At 44.8% G+C, this 23,574-nt stretch overlaps 1 protein-coding gene across 1 annotated transcript in view; it reads right to left on the bottom strand.

Annotated features, from left to right (window-relative positions):
* Positions 1-23,574, bottom strand: part of FKBP6 (FKBP prolyl isomerase family member 6 (inactive)) — a 37,864-nt gene that overhangs the window by 5,660 nt on the left and 8,630 nt on the right. Inside the window, exons 6-8 of the mRNA XM_047779122.1 lie at positions 21,466-21,660; positions 21,227-21,336; positions 20,026-20,118 (exon numbers count right to left, since the gene is read on the bottom strand). Of these exons, the coding sequence (XP_047635078.1) occupies positions 20,028-20,118; positions 21,227-21,336; positions 21,466-21,660 (396 nt within the window). The 3' untranslated portion in view covers positions 20,026-20,027. The remainder of the gene's footprint in view (positions 1-20,025; positions 20,119-21,226; positions 21,337-21,465; positions 21,661-23,574) is intronic.

Below are 23,574 nucleotides of genomic sequence, written 5' to 3'. Positions count from 1 at the left end.
GCTGCAGGGCCCGGGATGTTTATGTTGGAAACCCGAGGACAAAGAGTTGAGAAGCAGGGCAGGGTGAGCGGAGTTCCCACGGCATCGTGTACCAGCCTTGCCCGTCTGGAGCCCCATCCTAGAGCCTTCCCTCTAGTCCCGTGATAGTGAACCAGAGTGTAAGTGGACACAGGTGAACAGCACCTGTGAGAAACCTCCAGAACAGTGGGTCTTCACATTTATGGGTCATATGGCCCTTTGAAAAAACAGATGAAACCTTTGGAGTCCTCTTCAAAATCCCAGATGATGCATAAACATTGCACATAAAGGTGAAGATTCACAGACCCTCCCTGAAGCATTTCACTGGCTCTCTTCGTCAAAATGTGTTCATCAGAAGAACCTAGTTTGGGCATCTCAAATATCCAACTGAAAGAGAAGGATTTTACAAGGCGCCCAAGCCCACCCACACTCTATGACACTACTTTTCAGGCCACCCCACCAGCTGGCTGGCTGGTCCTCCATCCTGAACCCCTTGCTCCTGCCACCCTGCGTGGCAGCCATTCAAAGTCAACCCTTGCTGCTGGGCCCGCCCTCATCTGCCTGTCCCCTCCATGGCCCTGATTCTCTGGCGGCCTGCTCTACACAGACCCTCCAGCCTCCTGGTGGTCCTCTAGGCAGCAATCTGCCCTTGGCTACATCCATCTACCTCTTGCCGCTGGCATGAGGCAGGCATCACTGCATGCTCCCTACCTGCTGGGAACACAGGTCAAGCTCTGAGTGGTCCCCTGAAGCCCACACTGTCTTCGTTTAGACTGAACCAGAGAGCACCCTAGGCCCCTGCCCTGATATGGGAGTGGGCCGGGACTCTCACCACAGCAACCGTCAGAGCTCATGGCTGTCGGCTGCCAGACTGCTGTGCTGAAGGCAGCAGGACATGTGATCAAAGGATGGGGTAAAGAGTACCAGCCAAGAGTTCCTGTAGTGGCTCAGTGGGTTAAGAACCCAACTAGTATCCATGAGAACAGGGGTTCCGCCCCTGGCCTCACTGAGCAGGTTAAGGACCTGGCATTGCTGCAAGCTGTGGTGTAAGTCAAAGACATGGCTCAGATCTGGCGTTGCTCTGGCTGTGGTGTAGGCCGGCGACTATGGCTCTGATTTGACCCCTAGCCTGGAACCTCCATATGCCACAGGTGTGGCCCTAAAACGACAAAAAAAAAAAAAAAAAAAAAGGTAGCACCCACTGCCACCCTTGTTTCAAAACAGGGTTTACATTATTCAACACATGGTACCTCTAACCACCACGTAAGCACTCTCCCCACGAGCACGTTGTGAGAAAGCCGCCATCCACCTCACTGTGGCCCAAACACCAGCTGATCCACATCACCTGGGAGTTGGTTAGAAATACACATTCTGGGGCTCCATCCACCCCAATGAGTCTGAATCTCCTGGGAGGGGCCCTGGAGCTGTGCTGTAACGAGCCCCCTGGGAGGTTCTGAAGAGGCCAACCCAGAGGCACTGGTCCACCTGCTTGGTTCCCGCCACTCCACTGTTCCCACAGCACGTTGGCAAACGCCCAAGCACCTCTCAGTCCTTACCGTTTGAGTCCTTGGTGCTGCAGGGTTTGACATTGCTGGTGGTAACTATGAAATTCAACTCTCCAAGGTACTGGGGCTTTTTCTAACCTTTTCAGGTGCCAGAGGCCCCATTGAGAAGCTGATGGCAACTGTGGAAACATTCTGTGGTTCCATGGATCCCTGGAGCCCACCAGAGACTCCCAGTAAACCTCCCATTCACTCTCCTCCTGGTTCTCAGCCTTGCTTCTCCGTTCCTTGTCGGTGCTCCCACCGTCCCTCCTTGGCCCAAAGCCTCCTCTTTCTTCACCTCTCCCTGGTGACTCGGTTGCACGCCCAGATCTCACTGCCCTGCAATACTCAAGGCGGCCACATGCTCTGCAGCTGGGGCCTTTCTCTGACGCCAGACTCACAGTCAAGTGCCTGCCAGCCAGCTCCAGCTAGACGTCCTACACGTACCTCAAGCTCCTCCTGCCACGAGCCTCCTTCAGCAGGTAATGCCTCCAGCGACCCAGTTATGGAAGCTGGAAATGTGGGGTTGTTCTCGACACCTTCCCCCATCCCAACACCCAACTGTGTGATTCTGCCGCCGAGGAGCCCCTGGGGGCCTCCCTCCTACCCTTCTCCCCACGTCTGCACGCAGGGCTGAGAGGTGGGCTGTGACTACCTCCTGGTTCTAGTCCCTTCCCTTTATAAGACGACTCCCCCAGCCACCGGAGGGATTACTACGAGCGAGGAAATGTCCCAGTGAAGGCTGCTGGGATTAAGTGGAGGACATTTAGGTTTGGAGTTATCTTTAAAAGACATCTGTTGTTCCCGGTAGATGCTGATATGTAAGAGGGTATGACAGACAGAACAATAGCCCCCCAAAGATGAGCACCTCTTAATTCACAGAACCTGTGATACGTTACCATACACGGCAAAAGAGAGATTGTGAGTAAAGATCTTGAGATAGGAGATGATCCTGGATTATCCGGCTGGGCCCAATACGTTCAGAAGGATCGCAAGGGAGCCAGGAAGCTCAGAGTGGGAACAACTACAGAAGCAGAGGGGAGGAAGGGATTAAGAGAGAGATACTGGCCAGTCTGGGAAGAGTGCAGTAGTTTGAAGCTGCTACGCTACTGGCTGTGAAGAGGGAGGAAGGAGCCACTAGCCAAGGAATGCAATCAGCCTCCACAGGCCATTTGTTACAGCGGCAACGGAAACCAGTACAGAGAATTTTCTTACACTTGTGGCTATCGCATTCAGCTCACCACGTATCATCATCAAGCCCTGTGACATAACAGGATGCCAAAAAGAACAAGAGAGCAAAGGCCGGCATCTATTCCTCAGAGTCTTTCCCGTTCAGAAGGTGAGAATGACCTTGGCATGGCTGCTGCTACAGGAACCAGGCAGACCACATCCTTGTGGTCATCCAGGGGTCCACTTTTTCACTTACAGCCAGTCATTCCCTTTGTCTAACAGGTTTGAAGAATGCTTCTCTGAGTTCTTGAAACTCTGCAGCTCAGGCTCATCCCCACTCATCTCGGCTTCACCCTTGCTCCCGGACTGTCTGGTGGGGCCCTCCGGAACAGTCAGGAGGACCAGGCTAATCAGGCTAAGACTCCTTCAAGTGTCTCAAAGCACTAAGATGCTGACGATGTTACTTCCTTACTGCTCAAGCTCCCTTCTTTCACTTTTTACCTGTTCCCTTGTTTATTTAAACCAGGGTCTAGCATTATATGTGCCTGGAGGCAGGGTTTATGCTCCTAATTATGAATCCAAGAAATTCTTTTTCTTTCTTTTTTTTTTGTCTTTTTGTTATTTCTTTGGGCCACTCCCTCAGCATATGGAGGTTCCCAGGCTAGGGGTCGAATCGGAGCTGTAACCACTGGCCTACGCCAGAGCCACAGCAACGCGGGATCCGAGCCTCGTCTGCAACCTACACCACAGCTCACAGCAACGCTGGATCGGTAACCCACTGAGCAAGGGCAGGGACCGAACCCGCAACCTCATGGTTCGTAGTCGGATTCGTTAACCACTGCGCCACGACGGGAAGTCCTGAATCCAAGAAATTAAAGTGGCTGAGCCAACATCTAGCAGAAAGGAGGTACAGAGCGACCTTAAAAATCTGATCACTTCGTCCTTCAGATGATAAGACTGAAGCCCAGAGGGGGTAAATGACTCAGCTTGCTTTCCATGACATTGGCCAAGTCTGAGAATCCAGATTTCCCATTTCTTCAACCCCATAAGGAAAAGTAGAGGGCATTTCAATGACCACTGATTTTGAAGATTAGAAAAAGGAACCTAGTTATCTCCAGAAATTTAATTAAGTAGCCCTCACCCGTTAAGAGCACAAAAGTCAACCTTAATAGGAAGCAGGTCTGGAGTCCGTTACAGTTGCCAAGAGAGGCTATGGAAAGAGATGAAAGGGCCAAAGAAACCCTACCAGCGGAAACCATTCCCAGGAAGGGGTATCATGAAAAGATGCCAACCTAAGCAGAGTTATTTATAGTCACACAACAAAGGGGTGACTTCAATGATACCTCCTGAGCTGGGAGAAAGGCATTTCACAGATTTCCTAAAGATCAAGAGACTGCATCTAACAGTTTGCCTGGAAAATGCCATGGCCCTCATCTAACAAGAGTACGCCTGCCTGGCCCAGGTCCCCCAGGAAAACACACTTCCATTTGGAGAGGGGAAAAGGGGGAGATACAGGCCAAGTCAATCAGAATCAGTAACATATAGAATCATAAAAGCAAACTATTTTTTTGTTTGTTTTTGGTTTTTTTCTTTGGGGGTGTGTGTCTGCGGCATATGGAGGTTCCCAGGCTAGGGGTCAAATCAGAGCTACGGCTGCTGGCCACAGCCACAGGAATGCAGGATCTGAGCCGCATCTGCGACCTACACCACGGCTCATGACAACATCAGATCCTTAACCCACTGAGAGAGGTCAGGGATTGAACCAGCATCCTCATGGATATAGTCGGGTTTGTTACTGCTGAGCCACAACAGGAACTCCTTAACCAAGTTTATTATTTGTTCAGGACTCAGATGAGTGCAACTGGAGGCATGAGATACTTTTATAGACTCAATAGTAGATTTGAGTTTCTCCTTAATCCCTTTGGGAAGAACAGGATCAAACAGATTCTCCGTTTAGATCTGGTCACATATTGTGAGAGAGGAAGATCTGCTCCTAGGGTTTCCTGGCAACTGACCAGCCCAGGCCGGACACAGGAAGGCGATTTTGGAACAAGGGAGCCCCTGACCCCAGAGGACCCCTCCAGCCTTGCTCCGAGCCCTGTGGGGCCTGTTGCTCCAGGCCTTACTCTGGCCAACCCTTTGAACCAGGATTAAACAAATCCCAGCATCTCAACTACAGGAGTGGACTCTCCACAGCCTGGCCTTTATTTCTACCTGGGCCTCCTGGGAGCTACTTTGACTTTGCAGAAAACACTTTTTTAAAAGTCGTTAAGATACTCTTTCCCCTGAGGCTGGCCAAGCAACATGGCTCAATCCTCTTAATTCTGCAGCCCAAAGGCTTCAGCTCCTCCTAAGTATGGAAAGCAGAGAAGGGGGGAGGACATTCCAAAACACCCAAGAAAGGAAGAAAAAAATCCCTGGGTAACCAGTGACAACCCTCCAGCTGAAGAAAAGCCGAATGCATTTAATGCCTCAGACATCATCTGAGGTTTACATTTCAAATCAAATGAAAATGGTCACAGTTGTTTACACACACATGCACAAGGACCTCCACAGGGAAACAGTCTAATTCTCTGAGCTTTACTCCTTCTCCCATCTGTTAAATTGAGATAATTTCTCCCTCAAAAAAAAAATTGTGAAATCAAATGGGCTTATGGACACTATGGAGCACTATGGACATGGAATGATGCTCAGACTCCAGAAAGAACTTAAGACACTCTGAGCACATCTGCTAGCGCATTAGAGACCTCTGCTTCCTCCCATACGTCAAACACAAGCATAACGTGATTCTGGAGACCACACAGAAAACAGTGATATGTGTACATGTATAAATTCTCAAAACAACTAGAAGATAATACTTGAATTTATATAACATTTAGTTAACATCCTTCACATGAAAAGGGTTCACAAAACCAAGACCCAAGAGAAGAGTGATCAAAGGCTATCAATAGGCAATCTGCATAAAGAATACAGAGGGTCAAGAATGACACAAAAAGATGTTCAACCTCACTGGAACCTGGGGATATGCAGATTAAATTAATACAGCACTTGTAGCCACTCTTTCAGGAAGGGGCATCCAACTGAGGAAGATCTGGGAAGCTAGTGTAAGAGTGTTAAGAGTCATTGCACTTGTGGTTGCCAAGGGGAAGGGGGAGGGAGTGGGGTGGTTGGGGAGCTTGGGGTTAAGAGATACAGACTATTGCCTTTGGAATGGGTTAGCAATGAGATCCTGCTGTGTAGCCCTGGGAACTCTGTCTGGTCACTTATGATGGAGCATGATAGTGGGAGAAAAAAGAATGTATACATGTATGTGTAATTGCATCACCACGCTGTATAGTAGAAAATGGACAGAACACTGGAAACCAGCTATAACGGAAAAAATAAAAATCATTCTATTTAAAAAAAAAAAAAAAAAGAGTCAATGCAAAGCCCCTCCCCTCTGGTATTTAAGGATCCCAAAGCATCCTGGTTGACTCTCACCTGTTCAGCCTTAAGTAGGAGTCAAGAAGCCCAGTGTTTCACAGAACTAGAACAAAAAAAATTGTTTTAATTTGTATGGAAACACAATAGACCCTGAAGAGCCAAAGCAATCTTGAGAAAGAAAAACAGCTGGAGGAATCAGGCTCCCTGACTCTATAATAAAGCTGCAGTGATGAAAACAGTATGGTACTGTCACAAAAACAGACATATAGCTCAATGGAACAGGACATAAATAAACCAAAGGCACAGAAATAAACCAAAGCACATACAGTCAATTAATCTATGACCAAAGAGGCAAGAATATACAATGGAGAAAAGACAGTCTCTTCAATAAATGGTGCAGGGAAAACTAGACAGCTCCATGTAAAAGAATGAAATTAGAACACTCTCTAATACCATGCACAAAAATAAACTCAAAATGGATTAAAGACCTAATTTTATTAGACCAGACACTATAAAACTCCTAGAGGAAAACATGAGTAGAACACTGTTTGACATAAATCACAACAACATCTTTTTGATCCACCTTCTAGAGTAATGAAAATAAAAACAAAAATTAAAAAAATGGGACCTGGAGTACCTGTTGGGTCGCAGTGGAAACGAATCCAACTGGGAACCATGAGGTTGCGAGTTTGATCCCTGGCCTTGCTCAGTGGGTTAAAGATCCAGTGTTGCCATGAGCTGTGGTGTAGGTGGCAGATTCAGCTTGAATCTGGTGTTGCTGTGGCTCTGGCATAGGCTGATGGCTATAGCTCCTATTGGACCCCTAGCCTAGGAACCTCCATATGCCGCAGGTGTGGCCATAGAAAAAAAAAAAAAAAAGAAAAAAAAGAGGGGGGGGGGGGAGACCCAATTAAACTTAAAAGCTTTCCACAGCAAAATAAAAAGGTTTTGTACCATTAACAAAACAAAAAGACAAGCACAGAAGAGGAAAAATAATCACTGCAAACAAAGTGACTGACAAGGGATTACGCCCCAAAATATAAAAACATTTAATATAGCTTTATATCAAAAAATAAACAATTCAATTAAAATTGGTCAGAAGGGAGTTCCCATCATGGCACAGCAGAAATGAATCTGACTAGGAACCATGAGGTTGTGAGTTTGATCCTTGGCCTCGCTCAGTGGGTTAAGGATCCAGCTTTGCCGTGAGCTGTAGTGTAGGTCACAGACGCAGCTCAAATCTGGCGTAGCTGTGGCTCTGGCGTAGGCTGGCAGTGTAGCTCCAATTAGACCCCTAGCCTGGGAACTTCCATATGCCACAGGTGCAGCCCTAAAAAAGACCAAAAAAAAAAAAAAAAAGGTCAGAAGATCTAAAGAGACATTTCTCCAAAGACAACAGAGAGTCAAAGAACACATGAAAAAATATTCAACATCACTAATCATTAGAAAAATGCAAATCAGAACTACATTTTCATACCACTCAGAATGGCCATCAAAAAGTCTAATAACAATAAATGCTGGACTTGTGGGATTAAGATGGCGAAAAGGAGGAGTGGAGCTCAACTTCTCTCCTAAAAACAACAAAATTCACAACTAAAGACTGAGCACTCTTCACCAAATGGACCGGAAACCTTAAAAAAGATATCCCACTCCAGAAGAAAAAGAGGAAGACACAAAAAGAGGTAGGAGGGGCGATTTTGTGATATAAACAACCCCATACCTCCTGGGTGGGAAGCTCCACAGACTGGAAACTAACTGGTTCACAGAGACTCACCTACAGGAGTGAGAGTTCTGAGCCACACATCAAACTCTCACGTGTGGGAATCAGGCACCGGGAGAAAGAGCCCTGGAGCATTTGGCACTGAAGGCCAGTGGGGCTTGTGCACAGGAGCTCCACGGGACTGGGGGAAAGAGAGACCCCATTCGTAAAAGGCGCACACAGACTTTCATGTGCACTGGGTCCCAGGGCAAAGCAAAGTCTCCATGGGAATCTGGGTCAAGCCTGACCGCAGTTCTTGGAGGACATCCTGGGAAAACAGGGGTGAATGTGGCTTGTTGTGAGGGAAGGACATTGAAAGCAAAGCTCACGGGAATATTCAGCAGCCATGCCTTTCTCTGGAGGTGGCCATTTTGGGAAAATCTGGCCCCACCCGTCAATCAGCTGCTGAGAAGCCCCAGGGCAAACAACCCAGGTGGGATCACAGCCCTGCCCCTCAGTAAACAGGCTACCTAAAGACCCCTCAGGCACACAGCTGCCTCTAATCCCATCTAGAGAGTAAGCCCCACCCACCAGAGGGATTAGAATCTGCTTCACCTACCAGTGGGCAGGCATCAGCCCCTCCCATCAGGAAGCCTAAAGCAAGCCCCCCATACCGACTTCAGCCACAGAGGGGCAGACATCAGAAGTAAGAGAGGCTACAGCTCTAAAAAGGTCACCACACCAAAAACCTATAAAAATGAAAAGACAGAGAACTATGACTCAGATGAGGGAGAAAGGAAAAACCCCAGAAAAACAGCTAAGTGAGGAGGAGATTCTTAGCCTCCAGGAAAAAGACTTTAGACTGCTGATGCTGAAGAAGATGCAAGACATTGGAAATAAACTGGAGGCAAAGATGGATAACTTACAGGAAACACTGACCAAAGAGATACAAGATATAAAACTTAAACAAGAAGAGATGCAAAATACAATAACTGAAATAAAAAATTCACTAGAGGCAGCTAACAGCAGAATACAGGAGGCAGAAGAACGCTAAGTGAGCTGGAGGACAGATTAGTGGAAATTACGGATGCAGAACAGAAAAGAGAAAAAAGACTGAAAACAAATGAAGAGAGTCTCAGAGAACTCTGGGACAACGTGAAACGCACCAACATCCGTATTATAGGGGTGCCAGAAGGAGAAGAGAGAGGAGACAGAAAAAATATTCCAAGAGATAATAGCCAAAAACTTCCCTAATATGGGGAAGGAATCACTCACTCAAATCCAGGAAGCACAACGAGTACCATATAAAATAAACCCAAGGAGGAACACCCCGAGACACATATTAATCAAACTGACCAAAATGAAAGACAAAGAGAAAATCTTGAAAGCAGCTAGGGAAAAGAAACAAATAACATACAAGGGAACCCCAATAAGGTTATCGGCAGATTTTTCAACAGAAACTCTGCAGGCCAGAAGGGAGTGGCATGATATACTTAATGCAATGAAAGGAAAAAAACCTCCAACCAAGATTACTCTACCCAGCAAGGCTCTCATTCAGATTTGAAGGAGAAATCAAAACCTTCACAGATGAGCAAAAGCTGAGAGAATTCAGCAACACTAAACCAGCCTTACAACAAATGCTAAAGGAACTTCTATAGGCAGAAAAGAACAAGGGGAGGAGGAAAGAAAAAAAGAGCAGCAAAAACAAATCCAAAGCAATTAATAAAATGGCAATAAGAACATACATATCAATAATTACCTTAAATGTTAATGAACTAAACACCCCAACCAAAAGACACAGACTGGCTGAATGGATACAAAAACAAGACCCATATATATGCTGTCTTCAAGAGACCCACTTCACTTCTAGGGACACATACAAATTGAAAGGGAGAGGATGGAAGAAAATATTTCATGCAAACGGGGATCAAAAGAAAGCTGGAGTAGCAATACTCATATCAGACAAAATAGACTTTAAAATGAAGAATATTTTAAGGGACAAAGAAGGACATTACATAATGATCAAAGGATCAATCCAAGAAAACGATATAACAATTTTAAATATCTACGCACCCAACACAGGTTCACCACTATATATAAGGCAACTGCTAACAACCTTAAAAGGAGAAATCGACAATAACACAATCATAGTGGGGGACTTTAACACCCCACTTACAGCAATGGACAGATCAACCAGACAGAAAATCAATAAGGAAACATAGGCCCTGAATGAAGCATTAAACCAGATGGACTTAATAGATATTTATAGGACGTTTCATCCAAAAGCAACAGAATACACATTCTTCTCAAGTGCACATGGAACATTCTCTAAGATTGATCATATCCTGGGCTACAAATCCAAACTCAGTAACTGTAAGAAAACTGAAATCATATCAACCATCTTTTCTGACCACAACGCCATATGACTGGAAATCAACAACAAGAAAAAAACTGCAAAAAACACAAACACGTGGAGACTAAACAACATGCTATTAAACAACCAATGGATCACTGAAGAAATCAAAGAGGAAATTAAAAAATACCTAGCAGCAAATGACAACAAAGATACGACACTCCAAAACCTACAGGATGCAGCAAAAGCCATTCTAAGAGGAAGGTTTATAGCAATACAAGCCCACCTCAAGAAACAAGAAAAAGCTCAAATAAACAAGCTAACTTTACATCTAAAGCAGCTCGAGAGAGAACAGACAAGACCTCAAGTTAGTAGAAGGAAAGAAATCATAAAGATCAGAGCAGAAATCAATGAAATAGAAATGAAGAAAACCACAGAAAAGATCAATGAAATGAAAAGCTGGTTCTTTGAAAAGATCAACGAAATTGATAAACCCCTAGCCAGACTTATCAAGCAAAAAAGAGAGAGGACTCAAATCAATAAAATTAGAAATGAAAAAGGAGAAGCAACAACAGACGTCACAGAATACAAAGGATCATAAGAGACTACTATATGCAACTATATGCCAATAAAACGGAAAACCTAGAAGAAATGGACAAATTCTTAGAAAAGTACAATCTTCCAAGACTAAACCAAGATGAAATAGAAAAGATGAATGGACCCATCACAAGAACTGAAATTGAAACTGTGATTTAAAAACTTCCAACAAACAAAAGTCCAGGACCAGATGGCTTCACAGGTGAATTCTATCAAACATTTAGAGAAGAGCTAACACTCTCCTTCTGAAACTATTTTTTTTTTCTTTTTGCATTTTCTTGGGCAGCTCCTGCAGCATATGGAGGTTCCCAGGCTAGGGATCGAATCAGAGCTGTAGCTACCGGCCTACGCCAGAGCCACAGCAATGCAGGATCCAAGCCACGTCTTCGACCTACACCATAGCTCACAGCAACGCCGGATCCTTAACCCACTGAACAAGGGCAGGGATCGAACCCGAAACCTCATGGTTCCTAGTTGGATTCGTTAACCACTGTGCCACGACGGGAACTCCCTGAAACTATTTCAAAAAACTGCAGAGGAGGGATACTCCCAAACTCATTCTATGAGGCCACCATCACCCTGATACCAAAACCAGACAAAGATTCCACAAAAAAAGAAAACTACAGGCCAATTTCACTAATAAACATCGATGCAAAAATCCTCAACAAAATACTAGCAAACCGCATCCAACAATACATTAAAAGGATTATACATCATGATCAAGTGGGATTTATCCCAGGGATGCAAGGGTTCTTCAATATCCACAAATCCATCAGTGTGATACACCACATTAACAAACTGAAGAATAAAAACCCTATGATCCTCTCAATAGATGCAGAAAAAGCCTCTGACAACATCCAACACCCATTTCTGATAAAAACCCTTCAGAAAGTGGGTGTAACAGGAACCTACCTCAACATGATAAAGGCCATTTATGACAAACCCACAGCAAACATCATTCTCAATGGTGAAAAGCTGAAAGAATTCCTGCTGAGATCAGGAACAAGACAAGGATGTCCGCTCTCGCCACTACTATTCAATATAGCTTTGGAAGTCCTAGCCACAGCAATCAGAGAAGTAAAAGAAATAAAAGGAATCCAAATTGGAAAGGAAGAAGTAAAACTATCCCTATTTGCAGATGACATGATAATATACCTAGAGAATCCTAAAGACTCTACCAGAAAACTGTTAGAGCTCATCCATGAATTTGGCAAAGTCGCGGGATACAAAATCAACACACAGAAATCGAAGGCATTTCTATACACTAACAATGAAAGAGCAGAAAAGGAAATTTGGGAAGCAATCTCGTTTACCATTGCATCCAAAAGAATAAAATACCTAGGAGTGGAGTTCCCGTCGTGGCGCAGTGGTTAACGAATCTGACTAGGAACCATGAGGTTGCGGGTTCGGTCCCTGCCCTTGCTCAGTGGGTTAACGATCCGGCATTGCCGTGAGCTGTGGTGTAGGTTGCAGATGCAGCTCAGATCCCATGTTGCTGTGGCTCTGGTGTAGGCTGGCGGCTACAGCTCTGATTTGACCCCTAGCCTGGGAACCTCCATATGCCGCGGCCCAAGAAATAGCAAAAAGACAAAAAAAAAAAAAATACCTAGGAGTAAACATACCTAAAGAGACAAAAGACCTGTACTCTGAAAACTGTAAGACACTAATGAAAGAAATCAAAGATGACACAAATAGATGGAAAGACATACCATGCTGAGTGGAAGAGTTAATATTATCACAATGACTCTACTACCCAAGGCAATCTACAGATTCAATGCAATCCCTATCAAATTATCAAGGACATTTTTTCATAGAACTCGAACAAAATATTTTAAAGTTTGTTTGGAGGTACCAAAGACCCAGAATAGCCAAAGACATCCTGAAAAACAAAAATGGAGCTGGAGGAATCAGGCTCCCGGACTTCAGACTATACTACAAAGCAACAATCATCAAAACCACATGGTACAGAGGTTAACGAATCCGACTAGGAACCATGAGGTGGCGGGTTCGGTCCCTGGCCTTGCTCAGTGGGTTAACGATCCGGCATTGCCATGAGCTGTGGTGTAGGTCACAGACGCGGCTCGGATCCAGCATTGCTGTGGCTCTGGTGTAGGCTGGCGGCTACAGCTCCGATTTGACCCCTAGCCTGGGAACCTCCATATGCCGCGGGAGCAGCCCAAAGAAATAGCAAAAAGACAAAAAAAAACAAAACAAAACAAAAAAAAAACCACATGGTACTAGCACAAAGACAGACATATAGATCAGTGGAACAGGATAGAAAGCCCAGAATTAAACCCACGCACCTGCAGCCAACTAATCTATGACAAAGGAGGCAAGGATATACAATGGAGAAAGGACAGCTTGTTCAATAAGTGGTGCTGGGAAAACTGGACAGCCACATGGAAAAGAATGAAATTAGAACACTCCCTAACACCATACACAAAAATAAACTCCAAATGGATGAAAGACCTAGATATAAGACCAGACACTATCAAACTTTTAGAGGAAAACATAGGCCAAACACCCTCGGACATAAACGACAGCAACATCTTCTCAGATCCACCTCTCAGAGTATTGACAACAAAAACAAAAATAAACAAATGGGACCTAATCAAACCTCAAAGTTTCTGCAAAGAAAAGGAAACCCTAAACAACACAAAAAGACAACCCACAGAATGGGAGAACATCTTTGCAAGTGAATCCACTGACAAGGGATTAATCTCCGAAATTTATCAACTTCTGCAGCTCCATACCAAAAAAACAAACAAGCCTATCAAAAAATGGGCAGAAGATCTAAACAAACAGTTATCCAAAGAAGACATACAGATGGCCGAGAAACACATGAAAGATGTTCATCATCACTCATTATTAGAGAGATGCAAATCAAAAGCACTCTGAGGTACCACCTTACACCAGCCAGAATGGCCATCATCAAAAAGTCTACAAACAATACATGCTGGAGAGGATGTGGAGAAAAAGGAACCCTAGTACACTGTTGGTGGGATTGTAAACTGGTGCAACCACTGTGGAAAACAGTATGGAGATTCCTCAGAAAACTAAACATAGAACTACCATTTGATCCATCCCACTCCTGGGCATCTACCCAGAGAAAACCACGACTCACAAAGACACATGTATTCCAATGTTCACTGCAGCACTATTTACAACAGCCAAGACATGGAAACCACCTAAATGTCCATCGACAGAGGAGTGGATCAAGAAGATGTGGTACATATACACAATGGAATATTACTCAGCCATTAAAAAGAACGAAATACCAGCATTTTTTGCAACATGGATGGACCTAGAAACTATCATGCTAAGTGAAGTCAGTCAGACAATGAGACACCAACATCAAATGCTTTCACTGACATGTGGAATCTGAAAAAAGGACAGACTGAACTTCTTTGCAGAACAGATGCTGACCCATAGACACTGAAAAACTTAGGGTCTCCAGAGGAGACAGTATGGGGGGTGGGGGGGGTGTGCCTGGGCTGTGGGGTGGAAATCCTGTGAAATCAGATTGTTATGATCATTATACAACTACAGATGTGATAAATTCATTTGAATAATTAAAACAAAAAGAAAAAAACACAATAAATGCTGGAGAGAGTCTGGAGAAAAGGGTTCCTCTTACACTGTTGGTGGGAATGTAACCTGGTACAACCACTATAGAGCAAACCATGGACGTTCCTTCAAAAACTAAACATGATTCGACCCCTAGCCCGTGAACCTCCATATGCCACGGGAGTAGCCCAAGAAATAGCTAAAAAAGACAAAACACACACACACACACACAAAACTAAACATGAGAGTTCCCATCATGGCTCAGCAGTTAACGAACCTGACTAGTATTCATGAGGATGCTAGTATGATCCTAGCCTTGCTCAGTAGGTTAAGAATCCAGCATTGCCATGAGGTGTGGCATAGGCTGTCAGCTAAAGCTCTGATTGGACCCCTAGCCTAGGAACCTCCATATGCCATGGGTGTATCCCTAAAAAAAACAAAACAAACAAAACCCCACAAGTTGACACAACACTATAATAAACCAGCTATAACGGAAAAGATAAAAATCATTCAAAAGAAAAAAAATAATAATTTCAAAAAACCAAATATAGAGCTACCATATGATCCAGCGATCCCACTCCTGGGCATCTATCCAGAGAAAACCCTAATTCAAAAAGATACATGCACCCCAATGTTCACAGTAGCACTATTTATAATAACCAAGACATGAGGGCAACCTAAAATTCCGTCAACAGAGGACTGGATAAAGAAGACGTGGTATACACATACAATGGGACATTACTCAACCATAAAAAAGCATGAAATAATGCCATTTGCAGTAACATGTATGGACCTAGAGCGTATCATACTAAGTGAAGTCAAATAGAGAAAGACAAATATCATGAGACCACTAATATGTGGAGCCTAAAAAAATGATATAAGAGAACTTACAAAATAGAAACAGACTAAAAGATTTTGAAACCAAACTTATCTTTACCAAAGGGGAAATGTGAGGCGGGGGATATATTAGGAGGCGAGGATTGATACATACACACTACTACATATAAAATAGCCGGGGAGTTCCCATTGTGGCACAGCAGAAACGAATCCGACTAGTATCCATGAGGATGCAGGTTTGATCCCCGGCCTTGTTCAGTGGGTCGGGGATCCAGCGTTGTGTAGGTCACAGAAATGGCTCAGATCCTGTGTTGCTGTGGCTGTGGTGTAAGCCAGCAGCTGTAGCCTGGTAACTTCCATATGTCTAGGGTGCAGCTCTAAAAAGACAAAAAAAAAAAAGACAGGTAACAGGGACCTAATAAATGTATTGCCCAGGGAAATTTACTCAAAACAATAACCTACAGAGGAAGAGAATCTGAAAAGGAATGTGTTTAACTGACTTACTTTGCTGTACCCCTGAACTTAACACAACTTTGTAAGCCAGCTATATTGCAATAAAATTTAAAAAAAAATTATCCCCCGAAAAAGCCCTGCCCAGGCAGACAGAGCTCCTCCTGGTGAATTTTCCTACTATTTCATTCTTAAATGTGAATAAATAATCAACAAACACCAACCATTTATGGAAAGTCTACACATGAAAAAAAGATCAAAGCAAACAAAGAGAAACAAGTATTTCGGGAAATAAAAGAAAATGTGCAAGAATGGTCCTTACCTTTTAGAGATACATAAGGAAACGCTTGTGGATGAAATGATTACAGGGATTTGCTTCCAATTAATTCAGCAGTGCTGGGGATGGGGAGGAAGTGGGTGGGGTCGCAAATGAAAACACTGGCTTTATGCTGATAATTCTTAAAGCTAAATGTTGAATACCTGGGGAAATCCTCACACAATTCTATTGGTTGAGGTTTTTCATACTATATGAAGCTTATTAAATTCACCACTATTGCGGATGGGGCTACGCAAGGTCTTAACCATGTAGAAAAAATCCACTTGTGCAAGTTTGGATGTAATGTATACACACCTGGAACATGGCCTCCACTGCACTCCAAGCCACAGGAAAAGGTGTTTCAAAACAGCTTATCAAACATCAGCATGGGGTTTGCTATATTTAGATGTACATGAGTCAAAACCTCAATGACCTCTGTTGACTTTATCGGTTATCCTCAAGAATATTCCCCACCCAAATACACACTGAGGCAGTCGCTTGGGAGAACAGTGAGGAGGTTCCTCGAAAAACCGAAAACAGAGCTGCCATGTGATCCGGCAATCTCGCTCTTGGGCATTTATCTAGACAAAAGCACAACATGAGGGAGTTCCTACTGTGGCTCGGTGGAAACGAATCTGACTAGTGTTCATGAGGACTGGGGTTTGATCCTAGGACGTGGTGCGAGGAAGGGGTGCCACTCCTAGGACTTCATGCCCCCAAACGAGGCCAGAGTCCTGCTTCAGAACTTTTCAAACTGGAGCTATGAGGTGGTTCAGGAAGAGGAGTGAGGTGGGGGTAAGGAAGAGCCCCCTTCTCTAATAGAAAGGCTGTGTAAATGGAGCCTGGGCTCTCCTTAGGGTGGGAGAGAATGAAGCAGAGATGAGATAGATTCCCCGAGGCCCTGAGAACTGCGGTCTCTACCTGCCCAAGTACTGGTGCTCTAGTCCTCCTTGAATTCTGTGAGCTACCCCAAGATCCACTCGGCACACCTCTTTTTCAGGGGACACTAGTTAAAGATGGGTTCCTGTTACTGGCAATAACATGAGTCCCGAAAGTCAAGACGAGAGCCAGCCTGAAGGGCATGGTTTCAAAGAGGCTGGGCTGGGAGTTCCCACCATGGCGCAGCAGAAAGGAATCTGACTAGTATCCATGAGGATGGAGGTTCGATTCCCTGGCCTCGCTCAGTGGGTTAAGGATCCAGCATTGCCGTGAGCTGTGGTGTAGGTTGCAGACACGGCTCAGATCTGGTGTTGCTGTGGCTGTGGTGCAGGCCAGTGGCTATAGCTCTGGTTCGACCCGTAGCCTAGGAATACCCATATGTCAGGGGTGTGGCCCTAACTAACATATGGGTAACTAACAGTAACTAACTTAACTAAATAAAAACAAAGAAGTTGGGCTGGCACATCAGCTATTTCATACTTGATCCAACCAACATTTACTGAGCACCAATCACATGCTAGGCATGGTTCCCAATGCCAGAAGATACAGAGGTGAAAAAGACATGGTCTCTCATCTCAAAAACAGTCAGTCTATTGTCACGAGAGGCTTAGGGAATGTAACTGAGAGAATGCTTGTTCCACCAGAAGTACCTAACGTCTTAGAAGACAAGTCAGTAGCATCACAAGAACCCATTTTTCTTTTCATTTTTGGTCACCCCTCAGCATATGGAGTTCCCAGGTCAGGGATCAGATCTGAGCCACAGGTACGACCTAAACAGCAGCTGTGGCAACGCCATATCCTTAACCCACTGTGCTGGGCTGGAGATCAAACCTGCATCCCAGCGCTCCCAAGACACCACCAATCCCATTGCACCACAGGAGAAACTCCAAGAATCCATTTTAAATTGTCCTAATTAGGTTGGCAACATAATCGAAAAACTTGGACATTTAAAGTGACTAATTAGGCACAAGCGCAATAGACGAAAAGAGAGCAGAGAGACCGCCAACCACACAAAAGCCAAAATGTGTTACAACCTCAGTGGCAATGGGAGTCTGGCAATCGTGGCCATTTCAGACACTGGTGCAGCCACTGCCAGAGCTAAGACAAACTTGAGACTCAGGCATACTCGGGAAACCATCTAAAAACCAGTGGTTCCAGAACATCTGCCAGCCCCAAAAGCCTGGGAGTTGAGGACAATGGAAAAGAAACCTGTTACCCTGCTGGGTTTTCCAAGATCTGCTTCTAGGATGGACCCAGGAAGACCTGGACCTTCATTAAGGGCAGGACCTGCCAGCTTTCAGCCTCACATCCAGCAAAAAGTAGCCAGGCCTCCAGTTCTGCTGGACATTGATAGTTGCCAAATGGCAAAAGTGCTCTAGCTCACATCTCAGCTCAGGAGACCTGCAAAGATGCCAACGTCCCCAAAAGACCTGAAGTCCAGGGTCAAAGGGTCATGGTCAGCGATGAAGGTGATGTTTATGTCTGATACCGACTGGCTCTTTCTGACGGGGCAGAGACAAGAGTTTACAGATCACTTAGGAAAGCGTCTGGGATGAATAGGCCTTTTCACTGCCTTCTGCTCTCAAGCCCCTTTTGTAGGAGACGGAGAAAGCCACAAAGGAGAGATTTATCACCATGAGCCTGCTCAGCAGCTGTTTTCTTGCTGTCCCTTGTTTAACTTCTCTCAAGAGAGCAGAGTTATCGACCCAGCTAAGCAGGTGTTTAAGGCAGGTGATTTTGTTTCCATTAATTTTCCGAATAGTGAAGCAGAGGAGAGGGTTAAGTCACGTGCTCCTGGGGAAACCAGAACCCTGAGCTCTAAGTCCTGGGGTGTGTGTCTGCTCCCTGCTGGGCCTGACACCATCTCATTTCCAGCTCTAAGAGCAAGTCGAACTTAGGAGTCATGCCCATCCCCATCCTTGACATCTGCACCTCATCTTTTTTAAAAGCATGTTAGATGCAGAGTGAGGCTGGAGGCTTTAGGGTTTTGAGGAAAAACCGTAAGATTAGGAAAAGCATTACTGGAGTTCCCGTGGTGGCTCAGAGGAAACAAATCCGACTGGGAACCATGAGGTTGTGGGTTCGATCCCTGGCCTTGCTCAGTGGGTTAAGGATCTGGAGTGGCTGTGAGCTGTGGTGTAGGTTGGCAGCTTCAGCTCCGACTGGACTCATAGTCTGGGAATCTCCATATGCCACCAGTGTAGCCCTAAACAAAACAAAACAAAACAAGACGGAAAAAGAAAAGCATTATTTCCATCACTCGGGCAGACCATCACATTAACAACTATACTCAGTTTCACGTTCCACACCACTGTGAGGGGGCATGAATATACAACAGGAGAACATGTTTGTTTTCATTTAAGGCTTAAGGCTTCCCAAACCTATGAATTTAAACTGAAGCCCTGGATGGACGTTCCAAATCTTCTCTGTGATCCTCTGAGGAGGCCCACAGCACGTGCCCTCCTTCCAGACCAGTTATGCCATCAGCCCTGGGAAGGAGCACTGTTATCCTTCTGGAGGCACCACTATTCATGGCGGGGGGAGGCTGGGGATAGCCATGCTTCCTCAAACAGATGGTCCCTGGATTAGGACGGTCTGACTCATAACATCTCCACTTTAGGATGTTGTGAAAGTGATATGCATTCAGTATAAACAACTTGAAACTTTGAATTTTGATCTCTTCCCAGCCTAGCAACACGCGGCCACATACGCTCTCATGATACCGGGCAGTGAGCCGCAGCTCCCAGGCGACCCGGTGATCACGAGAGTCAACAACTGATACACACACGTCCGTTCTGCACCCAAACCACCATTCTGTTTCGCTTTCAGTACAGTATCCAATGAATTACGTAAGACAGTCGGCGCTTTCTTATAAAACAGGCTTTCTGTGAGACAATCAGGCCCACCTGCAGGCTAATGTCAGCGTTCAGAGAGCATTTGAGGCCGGCAAGGCTGAGGTAGGCATTCTAGCAGGTTAAAAGCATTAAATGCAGTTTTGACTTAATGTTTTCAATTTACAATGGGTTCGTTAGGATTTAATCCTACCGTTACAAGCAAAAGCTCCATACTAGACAAAATCTGGAAGCTTTCTGTATTTCAGCCCTTTGTTTACCTTCAGTTTTCTCCTGCCGCAGGGCCACTGTCACAAGGAGCAAACATTCGGTGACACATTTCTTTCTCTTTATCCACGTAGTCCCTGTAATAGCTGTAGGGAGAAACACACAGGAGTTAGAGAAAGACTGTCCTGGTGGGAGGTGACACCTGGTGGCTGGAATTCTCCATTCAGGTTCAGAAACACTGACAATTCTGCAGGCCTTAAACCAAACTGGGGTGGGGTAGAAGGCAGGGAGAAAGAGGAGGCTCCCAAAGGCTGTTCAGGAAGCCCCTGGGCAAAAAGCCCAAGGCACCTTCCAAGGCCCAGGCCACTGTCACTGAGGCTGCCTGATGAGCCCTGCCAGGCCATACCTCACACCCAAAGGCCTCTAACTTAGCTTGAGGTTCCCCTGCTAAAGAATGGTCAGATTCCAAAATTCCTACTTGAAAGGGGATTTTAAAATACTGGAAAGAAAACTGCTGGAAAATATTAGAGGCCTGAAATGCAAACATCCAGACCCATGTTTAAGAGGTACACACACTTCAGACTTTGTGTGTATGCCAAGAAATCTTTAACTAGCAACCTGGATTAAGTATTTACAAATGTTAACAAGAGCAGAAAAATCTCACCAATAAAAGGAACAAAAGAACACCTAAAAAACAAAAAACACCACAGTGGTTATAATGCGAGGTGATGGAATTATGGGTGATTATGCTGATATTGAACCATGTTCAAAGTTGTCTATACCGAACATGCAACGTCTACAATCAGAAAAAGTTACATTACTGAAAGGCTACTATCCATGTCTCCTGGGTAACAAGACAGTCACACTAAGCGTTTGACTCAAACCTCAAAGAGCCACTTCGGATCAAACCAGCTCCTCTAAGACATCTTTCTGCAGCCAGTTGAAAACAGCACTTCTTGGCAGCAAGTCGAAGAGTTCCTGAAGAACCCTGCTCTGTGTAAGAGCCACCTTGGCCACCTCTTTAGGGTGCTTACTGGTCAGGTGGACTGGGAGGCAGGCATGTGTGGCTAGGTTTGTCTTACGCGCCCCTACTACCCTGGAGCTGCGGTTAGGGTGCTGAGCACTTCATAAAGTCAGCTCTAGGGGGCACTGCCTCCTAACACATGCTGGACAGCATCAAACAGTCCTTTACCCAAGCGGACAGGCCAGAGCGGCAGGCAGCCACACCACACGTTTTGGTTCGCAATCTCTCACCTGGCCAGTTTCTTCAGCTCATTATTGATGTCATGATTGAAGGGCTGCTCCTTCTGGGCTCGGACTAGGAAATCCCGGGCCTTCAGATACTCAGTCATGAGGAGACAGGCCTGTCAAAAGGACAGAATTTTAAAAGCACACTTTAGGAAAGATAGCACTTCTGCAGTGCACAAATTGAACAAACACCACTGATGCCTTTTCTTGGGCATTCATTCCCAAGCACCTGCCTTCCAACTCACCTGTCCACACCGGAAGAGGGCCTTGGCATTCTTCTGGTCAATGATCAGAGCCTGCTCTCCATAGCGCAGGGCCATGGCGGGTCGCTCCAGCTTCAGGTACACAAAGGACAAGTTAAGGAGAACCAGCAGCTTGGCGGTCTCCACCAGGTGCTGCTCCTCAGAGGGTGCTGATCGGCGGTGGAGAAGGACCAAGGCCTGTGGAGAGGGAGGACATGCGGTCAAGAGGAGGTGGTCTAACGTACAGAAAATCCCTAAAATCCACACACCCAAAAAACAAAACTGCTAGAGCTAAAATGATTCAGCAGAGTTGTAGGACACAAGATCAACACACGAATTAGCTGTATTTCTTTACTCTGACAATAAATAATCTGAAAATGAAACTTATGAAAACAACTCCCTTGGAGTTCTCTTGTGTTGGATCCAGCATTGCCACTGCAGCAACTTGGGTTGCTGCTGTGGCATGGGTTTGATCCCTGACCTGGAAACTGTCACATGCCATGGGTGTAGCCAAAAAAAAAAAAAAAAAAAGAAAAACAACTCCATTCACAGTAACATCAAAAGATAAACGGCAATAAATTTAAAGAGAAAGACGGCTGACTGATGTTTAGGAAAAATCATTATAACCATCAGCTCCTGGTTTCAGTTGACAAGATATAATGGTTTACTGCTGTCATTGTCCATGCCTACAGATAACTTGATTCTTAAATAAAAAGACATTTGCACATTCCTGGGGAAAAAAAGAAAGTAAAACGACAACCCACAGAACGGGAGAAAATATTTGCAAATCATATTTGTTAAAGATCCAGTATCCAGAATCAAGAACCTTTACAATTCAATACTAAAAGACCACCAAATTAAAAATGGGCAAAGGATTTGAATAAACACGTCTCCAAAGAATACACAGATAATAAACATACAAAAAGACATTCACCATCATCAGTCATTAGGGAAATGCAAAGTCACAATGAGACAGCACTTCACACCAACTAGGATGGCTGCAATTGTTACAAATGGAAGCTAAGTGTTGGCAAAGATGTGGAGTACTTGAAACCCTGGTATTGTTGGAAGGAATGTGAAAAGTTGCACTCATCATGGAAAATAGCCTGGCAGTATTTCAAAAAGTTAAATAGACTCATCATATGACTTAGGAATTGTGCTCTTAGGTATACACCCAAGAGAGCTGAAAACATGAGTCTACACACACACACACACACACAAAATGTACACGAATGTTCACAGCAACATTCATAATAGCCAAAATGTAGAAACAACCCAAATGTCCACGAAATGATGAACGAACAAAGACAGTAAGATCTACACAACAGAGTATATAATTCAGCCATAAAAAGTATAAAGTATAGGAGTTCTCGTCGCGGCACAGTGGTTAACGAATCCGATTAGGAACCATGAGGTTGCGGGTTCGGTCCCTGCCCTTGCTCAGTGGGTTAAGGATCCGGCGTTGCCATGAGCTGTGGTGTAGCTCGCAGATGCGGCTCGGATCCCGCATTGCTGTGGCTCTGGCGTAGGCCAGCGGCTACAGCTCCGATTAGACCCCTAGCCTGGTAACCTCCATAAGACGTGGGATCGGCCCTAGAAAAGGCAAAAAGACAAAAAAAAAAGTAATGAAGTACGGACACCTGCTACAAGATGGATAAACCCTGAAAACAGTGTGCTCAAAGAAGCCAGCCACAAAAGGACAAATATTTTATGATTCCAGTTATATGAGTGCCCATAACAGGCAAATTCATGGCGACAGAAAACAGAATAGAGATTACCAGGAGCTAGGGGAGGGGAAATGGGGAGTGACTGTTTTCAGATAAAGAACTTCTATTTAAGATGAAAAAGTTCTGGAGACAGGGAGTGTTGACGGTTGTACAACATTGTGAATGTACTTAATGCCATTGCATTGTACACCTAAAAGTACTTAAAATGGTAAATTTTATGTTATGCATATTTTACAGTTTTAAAAATAAATATTTTAAAAGGAATGAAGTGCTAATACATGCTACAACACAAACCTTGAAAAGATTTTTTGCTCAAACAAGCCCGACATGAAGGACTATATATCTGATGATTCGATTTACGTGAAATGTCCCAGATAAGCAAATC

Source organism: Phacochoerus africanus, chromosome 5, assembly GCF_016906955.1.
Source record: "Phacochoerus africanus isolate WHEZ1 chromosome 5, ROS_Pafr_v1, whole genome shotgun sequence".
In the NCBI taxonomy this organism is placed as follows: Eukaryota; Metazoa; Chordata; class Mammalia; order Artiodactyla; family Suidae; genus Phacochoerus; species Phacochoerus africanus.
The sequence above is the reverse complement of the archived record's forward strand: the minus strand, read 5'-3'. Positions and strand labels throughout refer to the sequence as shown.